Source organism: Struthio camelus, chromosome 21, assembly GCF_040807025.1.
Source record: "Struthio camelus isolate bStrCam1 chromosome 21, bStrCam1.hap1, whole genome shotgun sequence".
In the NCBI taxonomy this organism is placed as follows: domain Eukaryota; kingdom Metazoa; phylum Chordata; class Aves; order Struthioniformes; family Struthionidae; genus Struthio; species Struthio camelus.
The window spans coordinates 12,743,630-12,758,479 of record NC_090962.1 but is presented as its reverse complement, the minus strand read 5'-3'; the positions used below and the strand labels follow the sequence as shown (position 1 = coordinate 12,758,479).

The 14,850-nt window shown below is 54.0% G+C and overlaps 1 protein-coding gene across 5 annotated transcripts in view; it reads left to right on the top strand.

Moving 5' to 3' along the window:
- The window catches only part of VWA5B1 (von Willebrand factor A domain containing 5B1), a 36,494-nt gene that overhangs the window by 12,427 nt on the left and 9,217 nt on the right, over positions 1-14,850 (top strand). For all 5 annotated transcript variants that reach the window (XR_011135810.1, XR_011135809.1, XR_011135808.1 and 2 more), the window contains 9 exons: positions 29-160; positions 441-565; positions 3,752-3,928; positions 6,980-7,090; positions 7,175-7,377; positions 8,874-8,988; positions 10,432-10,617; positions 10,960-11,155; positions 12,273-12,430. Coding sequence is in view for 1 of the 5 variants with exons in the window: in XM_068916134.1 (XP_068772235.1) it covers positions 29-160; positions 441-565; positions 3,752-3,928; positions 6,980-7,090; positions 7,175-7,377; positions 8,874-8,988; positions 10,432-10,617; positions 10,960-11,155; positions 12,273-12,430 (1,403 nt within the window). In the remaining 4 variants the exon portion in view is untranslated. The remainder of the gene's footprint in view (positions 1-28; positions 161-440; positions 566-3,751; positions 3,929-6,979; positions 7,091-7,174; positions 7,378-8,873; positions 8,989-10,431; positions 10,618-10,959; positions 11,156-12,272; positions 12,431-14,850) is intronic.

Below are 14,850 nucleotides of genomic sequence, written 5' to 3'. Positions count from 1 at the left end.
TAACTGCACCTCGGTTTCCCCGGGCCAGGTGTTGAGAGCCCTACGCACGAGATCCGAGCAGATGCTGACCCCGCTGCTCGCTCCGCAAAGAGCATTGTGATCACACTGGCCAATAAGCACACTTTTGATAGACCGGTGGAGATCCTGATCCATCCAAGCGGTAGGTGGGCTCTGCTTTCTCTCTGCTGTTCTTGCCCCTTTCTGGGACCCTGTCCCATCGTGCTGTGGAGACAGGTGGAATTACTTCTGGTTTGGAGAAGTCAGGCAAATATTGTCTGTGGTTAGGCCTTTTGGGAGATAAACCAGACCCTCTCCAGCTTACCCGTGCTGGCCCCAAGCCCAGTGTTATTGCTGTACCTTTGCAATTGAGGGTGTCTGCATCTCTTGCAAATCTAAAGTTTAAACGAGGCTGTTCTTCACTCGATCCTCTGCATTTCCAGAGCCCCATATGCCTCATATTTTAATGGAAGATGGTGATATGACACCTGCAGAGTACGAGCAACACTTGAAGGGGAAGAATGATTTCATTAAAGGCACTAAGAAGGACCCCAGTGCTGAGAAAAAGGTGAGAACTGAAAAGCTGTCAAGCATTAGCTGAAGCTTTCCTTGAAGCTGGAGCTGTGCAAGTAAATGATTGCTGGTTTGCTTGCAGTACCACACATCATGCTGGCCCAATAATCTCTGCAGCATCCTCCCTCGGAGAGGGGCTTATGCGGAGGAAGAAGGGAAAGTTCTGCAATGCTCCTGATAAACTGAGTGTGGAAAGAGCTCAGAGATAGTTATTGTGTGTATAATTAGTACTAGTCTAGCATAGCATAATTAGATAGGTACGTTATTATAGCATTAAGGGTATTGTAATTATTGCAATGACTTAGAATAAAATATTCCTTTAATTGCTCAGTAAATGTTTACCATTTCTGGATAGCTGTCAGAAAGATGTGAGCGATTTTGCTTGGAATGATGAGCTGAAGGCAAGGTAATGGAAATTTCTCTTTATTCTCTTGATCAGCAAATAGAAAAAGATCTGCCGTGGGATTTGTGCTTCATATTTCAGCAATTTGGAAGCAATGAATGAGCCTTCTCTAAGCTACCGTATCAGTGTGTCTGAGACCAGTAAAGAGGAGGTGACTGGTCAGAGCTGGCAGAAACTCAAGGGTGGGAGACTTGACCTAATGCACACATCACGCTTGTGCAAGTGCAGCCCTGGGGTTCTTGTGTTCGTTCCCTGCAATTGTTCTCATTTGCAACTGGGGAAGCTCATTTTCCCCTAAAACGCGGTCTCCGTGTGTCTGAGGCTGGATGCCTAAAGCTGAGGGTAGCCTGAGTGGCAGCTTGGGCTTGCAGAGGAGCCCAGGGCTCTGCTTGGCGGACTTCCCGAACCTGCTGCAGAGGTGCCTCCCTGCGCTGTTGTGATTTCTCATCTCACTGGAGACGCGTCAACCATTTTCTCGTTTTCTTCTGCCCTTCGCTTTCTCTTGCAGCTTGAGGCAGGGATTAGGACTGTGCTTGCCTGCACGGCAGGCATCTCTTTTAATTGTGTTCAGCGTGCGGCAGGTGGAACGAAATGAAACTCCCACGCTCTGGCTGAGATGGCTCTCTAATTATTTCTGTGTCTTTAGCACGTCAAATTATCTGGTGGGGATCATTCCGGAGATGTTTCCCTGCAGGAAACCCACCTCTGTGCCCCAGGAGAACTGGAAAGTGGTTGCATGGAGAAAAGCACCGAGCAGAGAGAGTGCCACAGCAGGGAGGTGGATACCCAGGACTCTCCCCACCTTGAAAATGAACCTTAGCCCCTCGATGTCTGGGGGAGATGATGGGCTAAAACCGCTGCCGCTCAGAGCGTGACACTAGGCTCCTTTTGCCTTAACTGAATTAGCTCAGAAATATCAGCAGTAAATGCTAATTAATTTCCACCCCTCGGTTTGTTATGCAAAAGCCTCAGATGCTCATCAGCTGGCAGGAGTGTGGGGACAAACACACGCTGAAATCAACTGTCAGTTGACAAGATCTTATTAGCTTACCGTAATTGGATAAGGGGTGAAGGGGAATGGAGGGGAGGTGGGGAGAAGAGGCAGAGCAGACGAAATGCTTTCTTTTCTGGCTGACTTGTAGCAGCAGCTCTGAGGCTGGTGTTTATTGAAGAGTTGCCTGTGGAATCCCCTTGGAAGGCGAAGGGGAATCTGTGTTTTGGGCTCAGCCCAATCAGCCAGGGAGTTTTAGGTCTTGGGTCCCCAAAGACAGCCCAGGGAGCGCTGCGGTTAGGTCCAGGGGCTGCGATTCAGTTCTCGGGCAGAAAGAGAGCAAAGATCTCGCTAGTCTGAAATTTGATAGGAAGCCATGCTGGGAAAGATCTTAAACCAAGGAATGCCATATGCCTGGATGAAGATGGAGATGGAAAAAGCCTTTTTAATTCCCAGGGACTGACTAATTTATACTCCAAGGCATACGAGTTGATAGCCCTTGTCACTTCTAGCCTGGCTGAGGTGACAGTTTATTCCTGTGAATATAAGAAGTCTTTTTGCAGGGGTCAGAGCAGAAACACTCGGCAGCGTAGCTGGAAGCGAAGCCTGTATGCATGTGTTGATCGGCAGGGACTCTTGAGAGAGCGGAGTTACGTAAGATAAAGATTGGTAGTTAGCTCATAGCAAGATCAAGAATATGACTCACTGGCTGGAGAAAACAAGTTCAGTTGTTTGGGGTCTGGCTTGTTTCTCCTGCAATAAGCCAGAACCAGCAGCCTTTTTAAAGAAAGGCAAACAAAGCCTCCAAGGACCAAGCTGCTCGGTGTGAAGTGTGTTTCAGCGCTGCGGGCCCAGGAATGAAAGGCCACGGGCTCTGATGATGTGGAGTCACGGTGCTCCCTCGAAAGCAGCAATGCGCTGCTGTTTCACTTCAGCTGAGACCAGGTACCAAGGACCGCTTTATACACACAGAGAAGGAGATTATAAAACCATCGCAGGAGGTTTTTTTCCTAGTTTAATTTTATTGCTTTTTTAATGAAAATGGATACGTGAAATAAAATTAGACAAAATGCAGAAAGCCATTGGAGCTGAGATATGTGCGGAAAAGAAACATGTATCATGTGGGTTCCTATTGAAAATATATCCTGAATGATGGGTTAGGCTTTCTAAAGCATTTCGTTCCATGCAAAGAAAAATGATAAAAGAAATGGGCAGAAAAAGCAGCACACCAGATTCAACGGGAATGAATCGAACCAGTGAATGCAACACGCTGAGCGCTGTATCTTGCACTTCATTATTGAGTGGCCATGGACAAAACCTTCAGTGGTTCACTGCCTCGGTGTAATACTAAACTGTGCTAATGAATCGTGTTTTCAGGAGGGAGCTAATGAAATGTTTGGCAAATCAATTTTGCAAGGTGCTTCATAGGGCCAGATCTTTTCTTTTGTTCTCCAGCTTCTCATCTGTCCTTGCAGCCACTCCATGTGTGCTGTGTTCTCCCATTGAGGCGTTCTGGCAGCCTTTGTCCTCTGGACAAAGCCTTCCTCTGGCTGGACAGAGACAAGAATCCACCAGTGGAGCAGGTCTGCAGGGGAGATGGACAGAAGAAGCTGCAGCACAAGCAGAGCTCATCATTGAGGCCAGAACGAGCTGCTACCTGCCCACAAGAGACCACATACTTATATCCTCAATCACACAGCCCTGCTATTATTCCCCTGTGGCTGCAAGGGGCAGCAAAAGCAACCGCAGTGCTGTCACTCTTGAGCTCTCTCCTTCTTTTCTTGCAGACTGAAATCATCAGGAAGCGTCTGAACAAGGATATCCCCCACCACCCTGTCATCATGCTGAACTTCTGCCCTGACTTGAGGACTGTCCAGCCAGACCTCCGGAAAGCCCAAGGAGAATTTATTTTCCTTGTAGACCGCAGCGGAAGTATGAGTGGTGTTAACATCAACCGCGTCAAGGTACCACACAGGAGGGGAAGTGCCTGCGTATGAACAAGGGATGAATATTAGAGAGCCGTGGGGGTTGTTAAGTGCTGATGAGTGTTCATTATGAAGGGATGGGGAGTAATTATAGGCTGTGACTTTAGTCATCTTAACCACGTTGCTTGTTTGGTACCTGCAGCGCAGCTGACTCTCCCCCATTCTGTTCCTGTTCCTCTCCTTCCCATCAGTGGATCAAATGCACAGTTTGCTTTGCCCCTCTAGCTGGCTTGCACATCTTCTGTAACCCTTCTCCAGTTCTCCCCGTTTCCACGGAGGGCTTGGGGCAGATCGCTGCCTAGATCGGAAACCTCTGGAGAACTCCAAGGGACGCTTCAGGGAGACGTGCTGACCATGTGCTGGGACACATTTTGCTGATGAGCGGCTCTGTGCACCTGAATAAGTCATTGAGAGAAATGCATCCCTGTTTTAAACACAAATGCCTGCAGACCAGTGGAGCGTTGCAAGAGGTGCGCTGAGGGCTCTGGGGAAAAAAGGGGCCGCAAAAAGGCCCCTCGTCCTGATGTTTTGCCAGGTCTGAGGTTCCCCTGGAGCAATTCCGGGCGATGGAAGAGTTCCTCTTTGCTGCCTGTGCTGCGCTGTTCGGCGACTTTGCAGCTCTAAGAGCTCCTGCCTTGCACACAGTGACCGTCTTTCTCTCGGGGGTGGTGCTGAGGGGCAGAGAGTGGTAAAGAATAAGGCCACGTGCCTCCGACGGGCCAGAGGAGCTGGACCAGTGCACATCCGCAGACGCACGCAGGAGACTCAGCTGTGGCCCTTCCACACCTGGGCAACAGGAGTCCTTCGGTGGCCTCTAGGCGAGCTGCCCTCAGCTGAAACCTGCTGCTCTTGCTCAGATGAGTCTGTAGAGGGTACAGTGGGGCCACGTCTTCCCCGGCTGCTGCAGGACCAGGCCCTTCAGGGTCTTGCAGGACCCCGGTTCCCCTAAAGGAGCTGCAGGGCCACCTGGGAGAGCAGGGCTTGGCTTTGTGCCGCTGCCCAGCGGGCCTGGAGAGGCTCCTGCACTGAGCCTGCAAGAAACCGCTCCATCCCTCAAGGGGAAATCACGCCAGTAACTATTTAATTATGGTTATCGCTGCCTAATGCACTTCAGAGGCCAGGTCTGTGTCCGATGTCTGCCAGCTGGCAGGTCTCTGCGTGCAGCTGCAGTTGGTGGCAAAGGCAGTCTTCGGAAAGTTTCCGTTTACATTTTTGGGGCCAGTTGAACTCCAATACCTTAATGAAGGTTACATCTTCCTGAACAGGGTACGGGGCTGCGTTGCTCCCACGCGTCCTCCTCGGGGCCAGCGAAGGTGAACGGGAATTGCAGAGCCAGGCTTCCCCCTTCGGGTTTTGATTGCATTTGGATGCCGCGCTGCGCACCTGAGAGATTCACTGAACTGGTGGGTCCCCGAACGCCCTGGTCACGTCCTTGCCTAACTCGAGCGCTGCCCGGATTTGGGCCAGAGCGCTCCGCTGGGTACCGCTGCGTCCCCTTCTTTGGCAGCTTTGCCTGCGGGACTCGCAGCCCCCCGGCAAGCCGGCGGGGAGCCTTTTCTAGCCCATCTCCTTGCCGATCTCCCTCTCGTTTCCATGGGAACGGGCTGCGGGCCGGCCACCTCCGGCAGAGCCGAGCGCGGCACGCCGACGGATGGCGCCCACCGGCCCCCCGGCCAGCGCGTGGGAAGTGGACGGCCGCCCCCCGCCCCGCGTCAACCGAAGCGGGGGCCCGGACGTGCCGGAGGCGGCTGCGTTGGCCTGGGCGGGCCACCCCCTTCCCTCGATCTCCCGTTTGCCAGAGGGCTGGAAGGAAAAAGAAGGGAAAAAGCTGTCCCCCTTTCTGCAAAATCTGTTTTCAGATGAGTCTCCCTCCTTTTGGGTCCCCTGCCCTCCGCCGTCACGTGCACGTGGCAGGACCTCGCCGCCCCCGCCGCCGTTCTCGGCGGGTTTGGGTGGATTTACGTTTAAATTTTATGCAGCTGGTTGCTTTCCTGCCACCGCGCTCCCATTTCAAAGGCGCTCGGGAACCCCCATCGCGATGGCTTTTAGCCCCGAGCTGGGCCCGGGAAGGCTCGCCGCAGAACTCGAATGCTAACTGGGAGTCGACTTCGCTGCAAGCAAACACCTCCGCTTACTGAGCTGCCAGATAGATATCGAGTGCAACGGGCTCAAGATCAATATTTACCACAAGAAGCAATAAATCCTTCTGCCTGATGAAACAGGCGGTGTGCGTCGGGAACCCACTTCGGGAAATGCTCAAAGAGAAATGCTTGGAAATCTGTTTTTCTCCTTGTAATTCGTTTGCAACTCTAATCGCTCGTGCTGCGAGCCCAGGAGCTCCTTAATAGCTGTCTCCCATTTGCTGCTCACGCGGGCTCCATCTCGCAGCAATCCGTGGCCACCCCGTACGTCTGCAACAAGCCGAATTTCCCTTCCCTTATATACAGACCAGGTAGCACAGGCGAGTTAGATAACCACTGCTGGTAAAGAAAATTGCTTAAAATAAGCTTTCCCTGTTATTTTAAGTGAAGTCAGCTATGAATACGAAGCAAAGTGTTTATGTGTGTAGTGGTGGTGGGGGGGCTTTTTCTGTTGTTTAACTTGACGCCGTTTGTTTTCGGACATGGAAACGCGTTACGTGGAGCAGTTCCCAGTTTCACGCTCCGCTTCCCGTGCACGAGCTCTGCGCTGCAGGGCTGTATTGCTGACACGAGTTTAACAGTTAAAAAAGATTTTTGGTCAGCTGTTTTTTTTGAAAGCTCTCCCTCTTCCTCACTGTTTCGGGACCCAAGTATCATTAAGGAACTTCTTAAAGGACAGTGGGATATGCAGGGCTTTTTTCACTGCGGGAAATCATGCGAAAGAAGCAATTACCAAATATTATCGAATAAATGCAGCCAAGCACGGGTAGGAGTAAGGTACCATGGTAAGGGAGGGCCTGGGCGGTGCTCTTACGGCCGAAGCCGAGGCAGTCAGAGAGAGATCCAGCGTCCGACCTGCCTGATGTCTTCTTGCTTCCCACCCTTGCAGGATGCCCTGCTGGTCATTCTCAAGAGCCTGATGCCGGCGTGTCTCTTCAACGTCGTCGGGTTTGGATCGACCTTTAAGGCCCTGTTCCCCGCCAGTCGGACTTACTGCGAGGTAGGTGAGGAGGCAGCCGAGAGAGCTGGCGTTCGGAAGAGGATGCTGGAGCAGAGGCGGACGATCCTGCTGCTCCTTTTGCAGGAGAGCCTGGCCGTCGCCTGCGAGAGCATCAAGAGGATCCGGGCTGATATGGGCGGCACTGACATCTTATCACCCTTGAAGTGGATCATTCGGCAGCCGATCCACAGGGGCCATCCCAGGCTGCTCTTCCTGCTGACCGACGGGGCCGTCGGCAACACGGGCAAGGTCCTTGAGCTGCTGCGAAACCACTCGTGCTCCACCAGGTACAGAGAGCAGCAGGGCTCTTCCCTGCAGGGGCAAAAGCCTGGCGCGGTGGGGCACTCGCTTCTCCTTGAACGCAGCGTGGACCGCGGGCCTCCTTCAGAAACCGAAGCAGGAGGGACTGCCTGTGGTAGCTGTGGGAGAGCCTCCAAGGGCTTGGAACAGATCCCAGCTGTTCAGATGCTTTTTAAACAGGATAATTGGGCTGACAAACTTCACAGGGTCCCCTCGTCCGATGCTTCCTGCTAGGAGAGAGTGGCGCACGACCTGTTTTCCTAAAGCCCATCTGGGTTTGGTCCCAGCCGGTTCTGGGTTGGGGCTGCAGAGAACCCAATAGGCTGAAAAAAGAGCAATGTGAAAAGCAGCGGATTTGTACATCAAGCTCCTCGCCTGGTTCCCCAGGCTGGAGGGCCGGGCTGCTCTGGGTTCTCCTCCTACCTCTTTAAGGGCAGGCAACATAAGAAGACTCTAAGAAAACCTTGAACATAAGAAAAATGTAAGAAAACCTTGTTCCTTTTTAATCCCTCAGACTTCAGGGCCCACCGGGGAAGCTGGGCTGTCCCTTTTCTACTCTGTGGAGGTCTGGCTGCTTCTCGGCTGTATAGGGCAACCCAACCCTGGGCCCTGCCTCTTAGGGAGGTCTGCTAGCGGGCTAAATGCAAAGGTAACGTGTGGTCTTGGCTGCCACTGGAAGGCATTGCACAGTGCATCTTTGAGTCGTGTGTCCTGTCCATGCCTCAAAGAAGATCAGAGCCTTATTTAAGAAGGTATGAGGCTAACCTAAGATTTGCAGCCATCTGGCGATTAAAAACCTCTATGAGAAAAGCTCCTCGTGGAGATGCAGTTTGCTGGTGAAAAGGGGTTTTCTGCCTGGTCTAACCACTGCCCTGACCATACGCCGTAAACTGCCCATCGCTAGCCCTGCTGGCATCCTACCCCATCCACCTGCGCCCTGGCTGCCAGCAGCTGCCTGCTCCTCCTGCCTTCCCTTCCCTGCTTTGAGGTTGGCTCTAACTTTGCAGCCTTCAGCCAAAAGCAAATCCTGAGTCATTGAGCAGGGACTTAGGGGAGCGATCCTGCCTGGCCGGTTCCTCATTCCTTGAGAAAACGTTTATTTTAATTGTGAGCCGAGATAATTACTAGGTCTTTAATGCTATTGACCACAGACTCAGCAGGGAGAAGAGCTGAACTGGCAGTAAAGCAGCCTGTTGGTGGGGGTTGAAGGGCCTGCTAGGAAGCCCTCGAATGTTGCAGCTGCAGGCTGCTCTTTGGGGAAAGGATTTGAGGTCTTTTTGAGCAGAGGAGGCTGGCAATTCCTGGAGGAGCTGATATTTTTTTTCTCCAGACACGCTGGACAACTGCATAGCAGCCAAGGGGGAGAGCGGAGGGGGATGAGCAAAAAGGTGGCTTCTGCGGCTTGCAACGAGTCCGGGAGCGTGGGAACAGCCTGTGCCCAGGTTTTTCGCCCAGGATCGTGACGCTCTCTGTCCCTTTGCAGGTGCTACAGCTTCGGCATTGGGCAGAAGGCCTGCAGGAGGCTGGTCCGCGGCCTGGCTGCCGTGTCCGAGGGCACCGCCGAGTTCCTGGCGGAGGGCGAGAGGCTGCAGCCCAAGGTACGGCCGCCTGCCGCCTGCTTCACGCCGCGCTGCACGCGACGGGGAAGGCAGACCTGTGAGCCCCGCTCGGAGGCGAGGCTGTTGCAGGGCCAGCAGTGGAAAGCCCTGGGCTGGTGGTGCACTCTTGGGTTCGGGTTTGAGACAGCCCTGGGCACAGCTACTGGAGCCCATCTCCCTGGGGAAGTGCCGTCCGGCCTCGCTGGCCCCGGCAGACTGCGGAGTCCCTTCCTAGAGGCTCTAAGGGCGCTCTGGTTTCAGCGAGCGAGTCCGATTCCCGGCTCTGCTGCTGCCTTTGCAGCTCCCACTCGGCAGCAGGCAGGTGAGCGGCGGGGGAGGAAAGAGCATCTTCAGCTGCAGCTGTCGGAGGGACGGGGAGAAGCGGTAGTCGCAATCCGGCAGCTTCGGCTTCAAAAGGTAGCGGCTGCCTCAGACGCGGACGAGGGCACGAGAGCTGGCGTCAAAGCAGCCAATTAGTTTTGAAGTCAGACTCGGCCCCTGTGTTGCTCGGGCGAGAAGTACCCAGGGTTGGAAGGAGAGGAATAAGCTGCGGTAGCTTTGCTTATTAAGGCAACTTGAAAGCAAAGCGGGGGAGCCTCTTCCTTCCCACTCTCCCCCTGAAGAGTGAGTAAATGGACATGCCTCAAATATACCTAAGACTGCCCCTACTCTCTATCCCCTGGTAAAAGGACGCGAGTGGCCCATCATCAGCTGAAATGACTAAATCCAGCAAGAATTAGGTCTTTTGCTCCTAAATATCTTTAAAAAGCTGGCTCCTGTGTTCTTGATCTCCAAAGGGCTTCATCAGGTTGCCCCCCTCTCCTGCAACCCGTAGCACACAAAGACAGAAAAGCGCCAGCATTTCTCTTGTAAATGAAGAGCAAAGATGGGAGGGTTTGTGTTTTGTTTTTTTTTTTTAAGAGAGCTATTAATAAAGAGCTTTGCGAGCTGCACAGCTCAGCGCCTTCAGTGGTTTGAGGCATCGATTCGTGGCCTCGTGAAACAGCCTGGCGTGTCTTCCGCGCCCTGTGAAAAAGCGGTGAGCAACAGAGAACATTTAAGAGGTCCTGGTGTCTAAATCTGGTGTTAACTTCTCCTGTGGGCAGGGAAGCTCTGCTAGACGGCTCCCTAATAGGCTCGTCCGTGCGATATTCACGGATGTTGGTCTTGTCCGCCTGTGTAATTGGCAGGGCTTCGCTGATCTCCGGCAGTGCTTTACACCAACAAGGACCTGCACCCCAAATAGCCGAGCTGTCAGTGTGTGGGTGTTGGGGCTTGGGGTTGAGGCTCAGCCCGGCGCAAGGGCGTCAGAGGCTCCTAATCAGCTGACAGATTTTTGTCGAGGGCCTTTTTTTCCTTTCCCCTGCAACGCACCGTGTGTGCACTGCAACGCGCTGGGTGCCTGCGCGCCCAGTAATTACTCCCCTGTGCTTCCTCCTTCAGATGATCAAGTCACTGAAGAAGGCGATGGCGCCAGTCCTGAGCGACGTGTCCGTGGAGTGGGTCTTTCCCGAAAGCACCGAGGTCTTGGTTTCCCCCGTCAGCGCCCGCTGCCTCTTCCCTGGTGACCGCCTGGTGGGCTATGGCATCGTCTGTGACACTTCCCTGTACATCTCCAACCCCAGATCTGTGAGTCCTGAACCTCTCCCAGCCGTACGCGGGGAAGCTCGCCACTTCCACATGCCCATCGGCCCCGCCGAGCAGTGGGAGGATTCCTGTCCTCCGGTTCTTTTTTTTTTTCCCCTCCTCCCTCCTGGCGGTGGTGTGAGCCAGCAGGCTTGCAAACCTGATGAGAAGGGAAGCGGTGGGGGAGTCATCAGGGTGACGGGAGCAGAGAAAGGTCGCCGCTCAATGGCTAATCGATGGATAACGGAGAGAGGCTAAAAAGGCAGCGGCGTGCAAATGACAGCCGGCGAGAGCCGGCTGATGGATGCAGTGGTAGGTCCTATTCCTCCCTCTCCTTCCCCCCAGGACAAGAGGCGGCGTTACAGCATGATGCGTTCCCAGGAGTCGGGCAGCTCTGTTTTCTTTCACTCCCAGGAAGAGGGAGTGGGCACAGAGAGCTGGAACTACTCCAGGGACTCGGAGGGCTGCTGCCCCTCCGAGCGCACCGCTGATCACCTGCTGGTGGGCAGAGAGCCCAGCGGAGAGTCGGACACAGACACCGGTCAGATTTTCCTCTGTATAAGCGTGGGTGTGATGCTCCTGTCTTTCTAATCAGCTTTCGTCTCTGCTCTGGCAATTGGCTTGTCTGACAGATAAGTCCCTTCAGCTGTATCTCTGCAAAGTGTCAGAGGGTTTTGCAGGCGCGATGACAGATCTCCCGAGGCTTGAGCGAGTCTATTTGGTTTGGATGTTTTATGCTAACCTGTCAGGAAATCAAGGGAAGCCTTGGAGAACTGGCTTCCCCTGAGATTTCTAAAGCAACTCTAGTTTTGGTCACATAATTATTTACAAGCATCTCAAACTGCCCTCCAGCGTGCAGTGGAGGAGAAGAGGGAGTAAATAAGCAGTCCGGCTAGACAGTCGCTGCATCTATCTACAAAGCAGTCGCTTCTCCCAGCAGCCCTGGAGTGGCAGTTAGAGGCTGGGAGAGAGGCGTCTGGGGTGGGGGAATGGATCCAGAGTCCTGGCCTCGGGATGTCCCCCCTCACCATCAACTGTGATGCTTGTGTCAACAGCATGCAGCATAAAGCAGCCGGTTCAACCCCAAAACTGGTTACATTTCCATGGCAGGAGGGAAATCTCTTGCTGCTCTTTGCTTATATTCAGAGAGCAACTATCTTTGTCGTAAACTCTTGTAAAAGAAAAGAATCCCAGGGCCAAACGGGACCCGGGGGGGATTTGTCCAAGCCCTTTCCTCCCTGAGCATAAGTTTAACTACTCTTGTGTGGCACATCCTCCCAAGCTTGTCAAAAAACAATGAGAAATCAGGCACTTCCGCATGAAATTTTACTCTTGCTCTGACAGAGAAGTGTCTACGCTAATGAAATTTCATTAGCAAACCGTTTGTTTGTCTTCTCCAGGGAGATTTGAGTAAGTGCAGTTGGGTTTTTATGTTTTGCTGGCTGAAAAACGCTCAGACAAAACCTCTCCTACCTGCTCTCCTGACGTCCCCAGGGGTTTCATTGCCTCACTTAAAACCAAACAGGGCTGAGCGCAGCCCCCTCAGCCCTGGGCAGGACCAGGGCGACGGGCTCCCTGCTGCCCGCTGGTAGCCAAGGTTGGGTAGCGCTGGCCGGTACTGTTTGGGATCAGAGCTGATCCTCTTTCCCTTGGTGCAGGACCGGATGTGAAGACCTCCACCCGGAGACGGGCGTATAGCACCAACCAAATCGCCGACCACGAGCCTTTCAAAAAGGTGCCCACGGCCAGCGATCCGGGCAGCAACACCCTAGTGAAGAACCCCCTTCGGAAAACCCACCTGCAGGATCTGTACCAGGTCAGTCCGGAGCCACGGCAGGCAGACTTCCAGGCATGTGCCACAGCCCTTGTGCTTTGCATGCAGGGGGAGGCCAGCGTAGAGCAGCAGGAAGAGCTCAGATGTTTAAGGGCACAAGTGCTAGTCCTACGTGTCCCAATATATGTGCTTGTGCTGCAGCATGTCACAAATGTGGAGGAAACAAGCCAAGTGGGGAGCAAGATCCCGTCCTTGTGCCATGGAGCAATGCATCCCCATAGGAGCCCTGCTTTTCTTTTCTAAATGTCTTTTTGCACCTCTCCTCTCCTTTTCCCCTGCTGAGGTTGCCTGTGCTTCACTGTTCATCTGAGCCACAGGCTTCCTTCTTCTCAGCTGAATATTGCCGTAGAGTTTGGCCGTGCAGCAGAATGAAAAGTCAGTCTCAAAGCAGATTCCCCCATTGTATCTGGAACCCACAGGCCACGGGCAGCTTTGGGCTGAGATGTGGACGCGAGGGGTAACGCGCCTGCTGAGCCACGGGCAGCTTTGGGCTGAGATGTGGACGCGAGGGGTAACGCGCCTGCTGAGCCGAGGCCGCTAACAGTGTTAGGTACCCTAACGCTGCCCCCGGCAGCAAGTACAAGGTGAAATGCAGCAGCTTGAACCCAAGTGGAGGAGCCTCAGCCCAAGGACTGTGCGCCCCGACTTTCTGGGAGGGCATGTAGGCTGCTCCAGCTTGGCTGCTGTGTACTAACTCTGAGCTGCCCCTCTGACAGGTCTTGAGTGCTAATTTGTCCAGCCCACTGCCCAGAGTGATGTGGAAGTTGCTTTAATCGTGCTGGCCAGAGCAGACCTATAGAAATCTTGTCCAGCGCTGTTGCTGGTCCCTGGGTGAGCTAGGGACTGTTGCTTTTTAAAGGAGGAGGCCTAGGAAACGCCCTGCAAGAGCGAGTGAGAAGCGCTCAGTGTTCGCTGATCTCCCCCTCTTGAAACTGCAACCCAGAGGTGGTTTCCAAGGCCCACAATGCAGGGGACGCATTACAAATTCCAGATTTTTAGGCCGATCTGGGGAAGGCTTGGAACGGCTTTCTCCCATCCTCAGCATCGCTGCAGTGCCTCGCTTTGCGAGCAGCACCTGCAAGGCTGGGAGGATCAGCAGCAGCAGCAGCAGCAGCAGCAGCTGCCGCTGCACTTCTGTTCCTATGGAAACTTGCAGCAAGATCTCTGGGGCTTTGATTTCTCATCTGCCTTGTGTTAGAGATTGGCCGGGCGAAGTGGGGCTGAAGGTGAGATGGGAGGGTGGAGGGGAAGAGAGGGCCAACGCTCAGCAGAGAGCAACGGGGCCTCTGTCCTCTAGCTGTGGCAGAGAGGGTAGTGAACTGGCTCCCTTGACAAAGGGCACTTCATCGCGGACGGGGTAGGTTTTCGGGGTGCCCGTGGCCTTACCTGCGTTGCCGAGGTCCACAGAGCATCACGCCTGTGCACAGGACACTTGGCGTGAAGGCAGAGAGGGAAGTGACTTCCCTCTGGAGGGTAACGAACCGTTGACAGCGTGCGTCCCGCTTGTAATTAATTGCAGCCTGGTTTTCCCATCCCTCGTGCTGCGAGGGCTCCCGGTGGCTCTCCCAGCTCCGACTCCAGCTGCCAGGGCTTGACATTTTCGGAGCTGTGAACGTGAGCCTTCAGCTCACCTCCACACACGCTGTTCTGGGAAGGAAAGGTCAGCGCTTGCGATGGGCAGCTTTAACCCCCCAGCTCTGTTCCCGGCCTGCTTCGCCTGGCTCGGGAGAGAGCTCAGGAAGGGGAAGGGGCAGGTTTTGAATGGAAAGGGTCCGTCAGGGACCAGCTTGCCATGAAAAAGGCTCAGTTCAAGCTTGGTGAGTGGTCCCTCCTTCAGTTTAGTCACACAGATGGGCCTGCCTCCCATTTTTGCTGGTGGTTTAACACAGCATCGAAAACTTGGTGGTGAAGGAGGCTGAGCTCCTACCTGCCACCTGGAGGAGGTCTCTTTCAGTATGGCACTGAGATCCGTGGCCTTTTCCCACCATCGTCCCTTGCTGCTGTTGTGCCGTGGAGATACGGGGTCCGTCAGTCTTTGGGGGACCCTCCCGCAGCCCCAGGGATGGAGGTAGAAACAGCCAGAGCTCTGCGTCTCTGCTAGCCGCCGAGGGAGATGTCCCTGCGGGACGTGGCGCTGGAGAGGCTGGGGAGGGGTTTCACGTCCGCTGAAAGCAGCGGCAGCAGTCTCTTGTGAGCCGGGATCCCTTTCTTCCCAAACCCTTGTGCCTCTCTCCGCTGGTTACTAAGCAACTGGTCCTGGATCTCTCATCTCTTTTCTTTCCTTTGGTTCCCAAGTGAGGTCACTAAAACGTCTGGAGGGATGAAACTCATATTTCACCTTCTGTATGTCTGGGGAAAGAGCCCTGGGGGCTTGGGTCCCTCCGGGACGCGCCACAGATCTG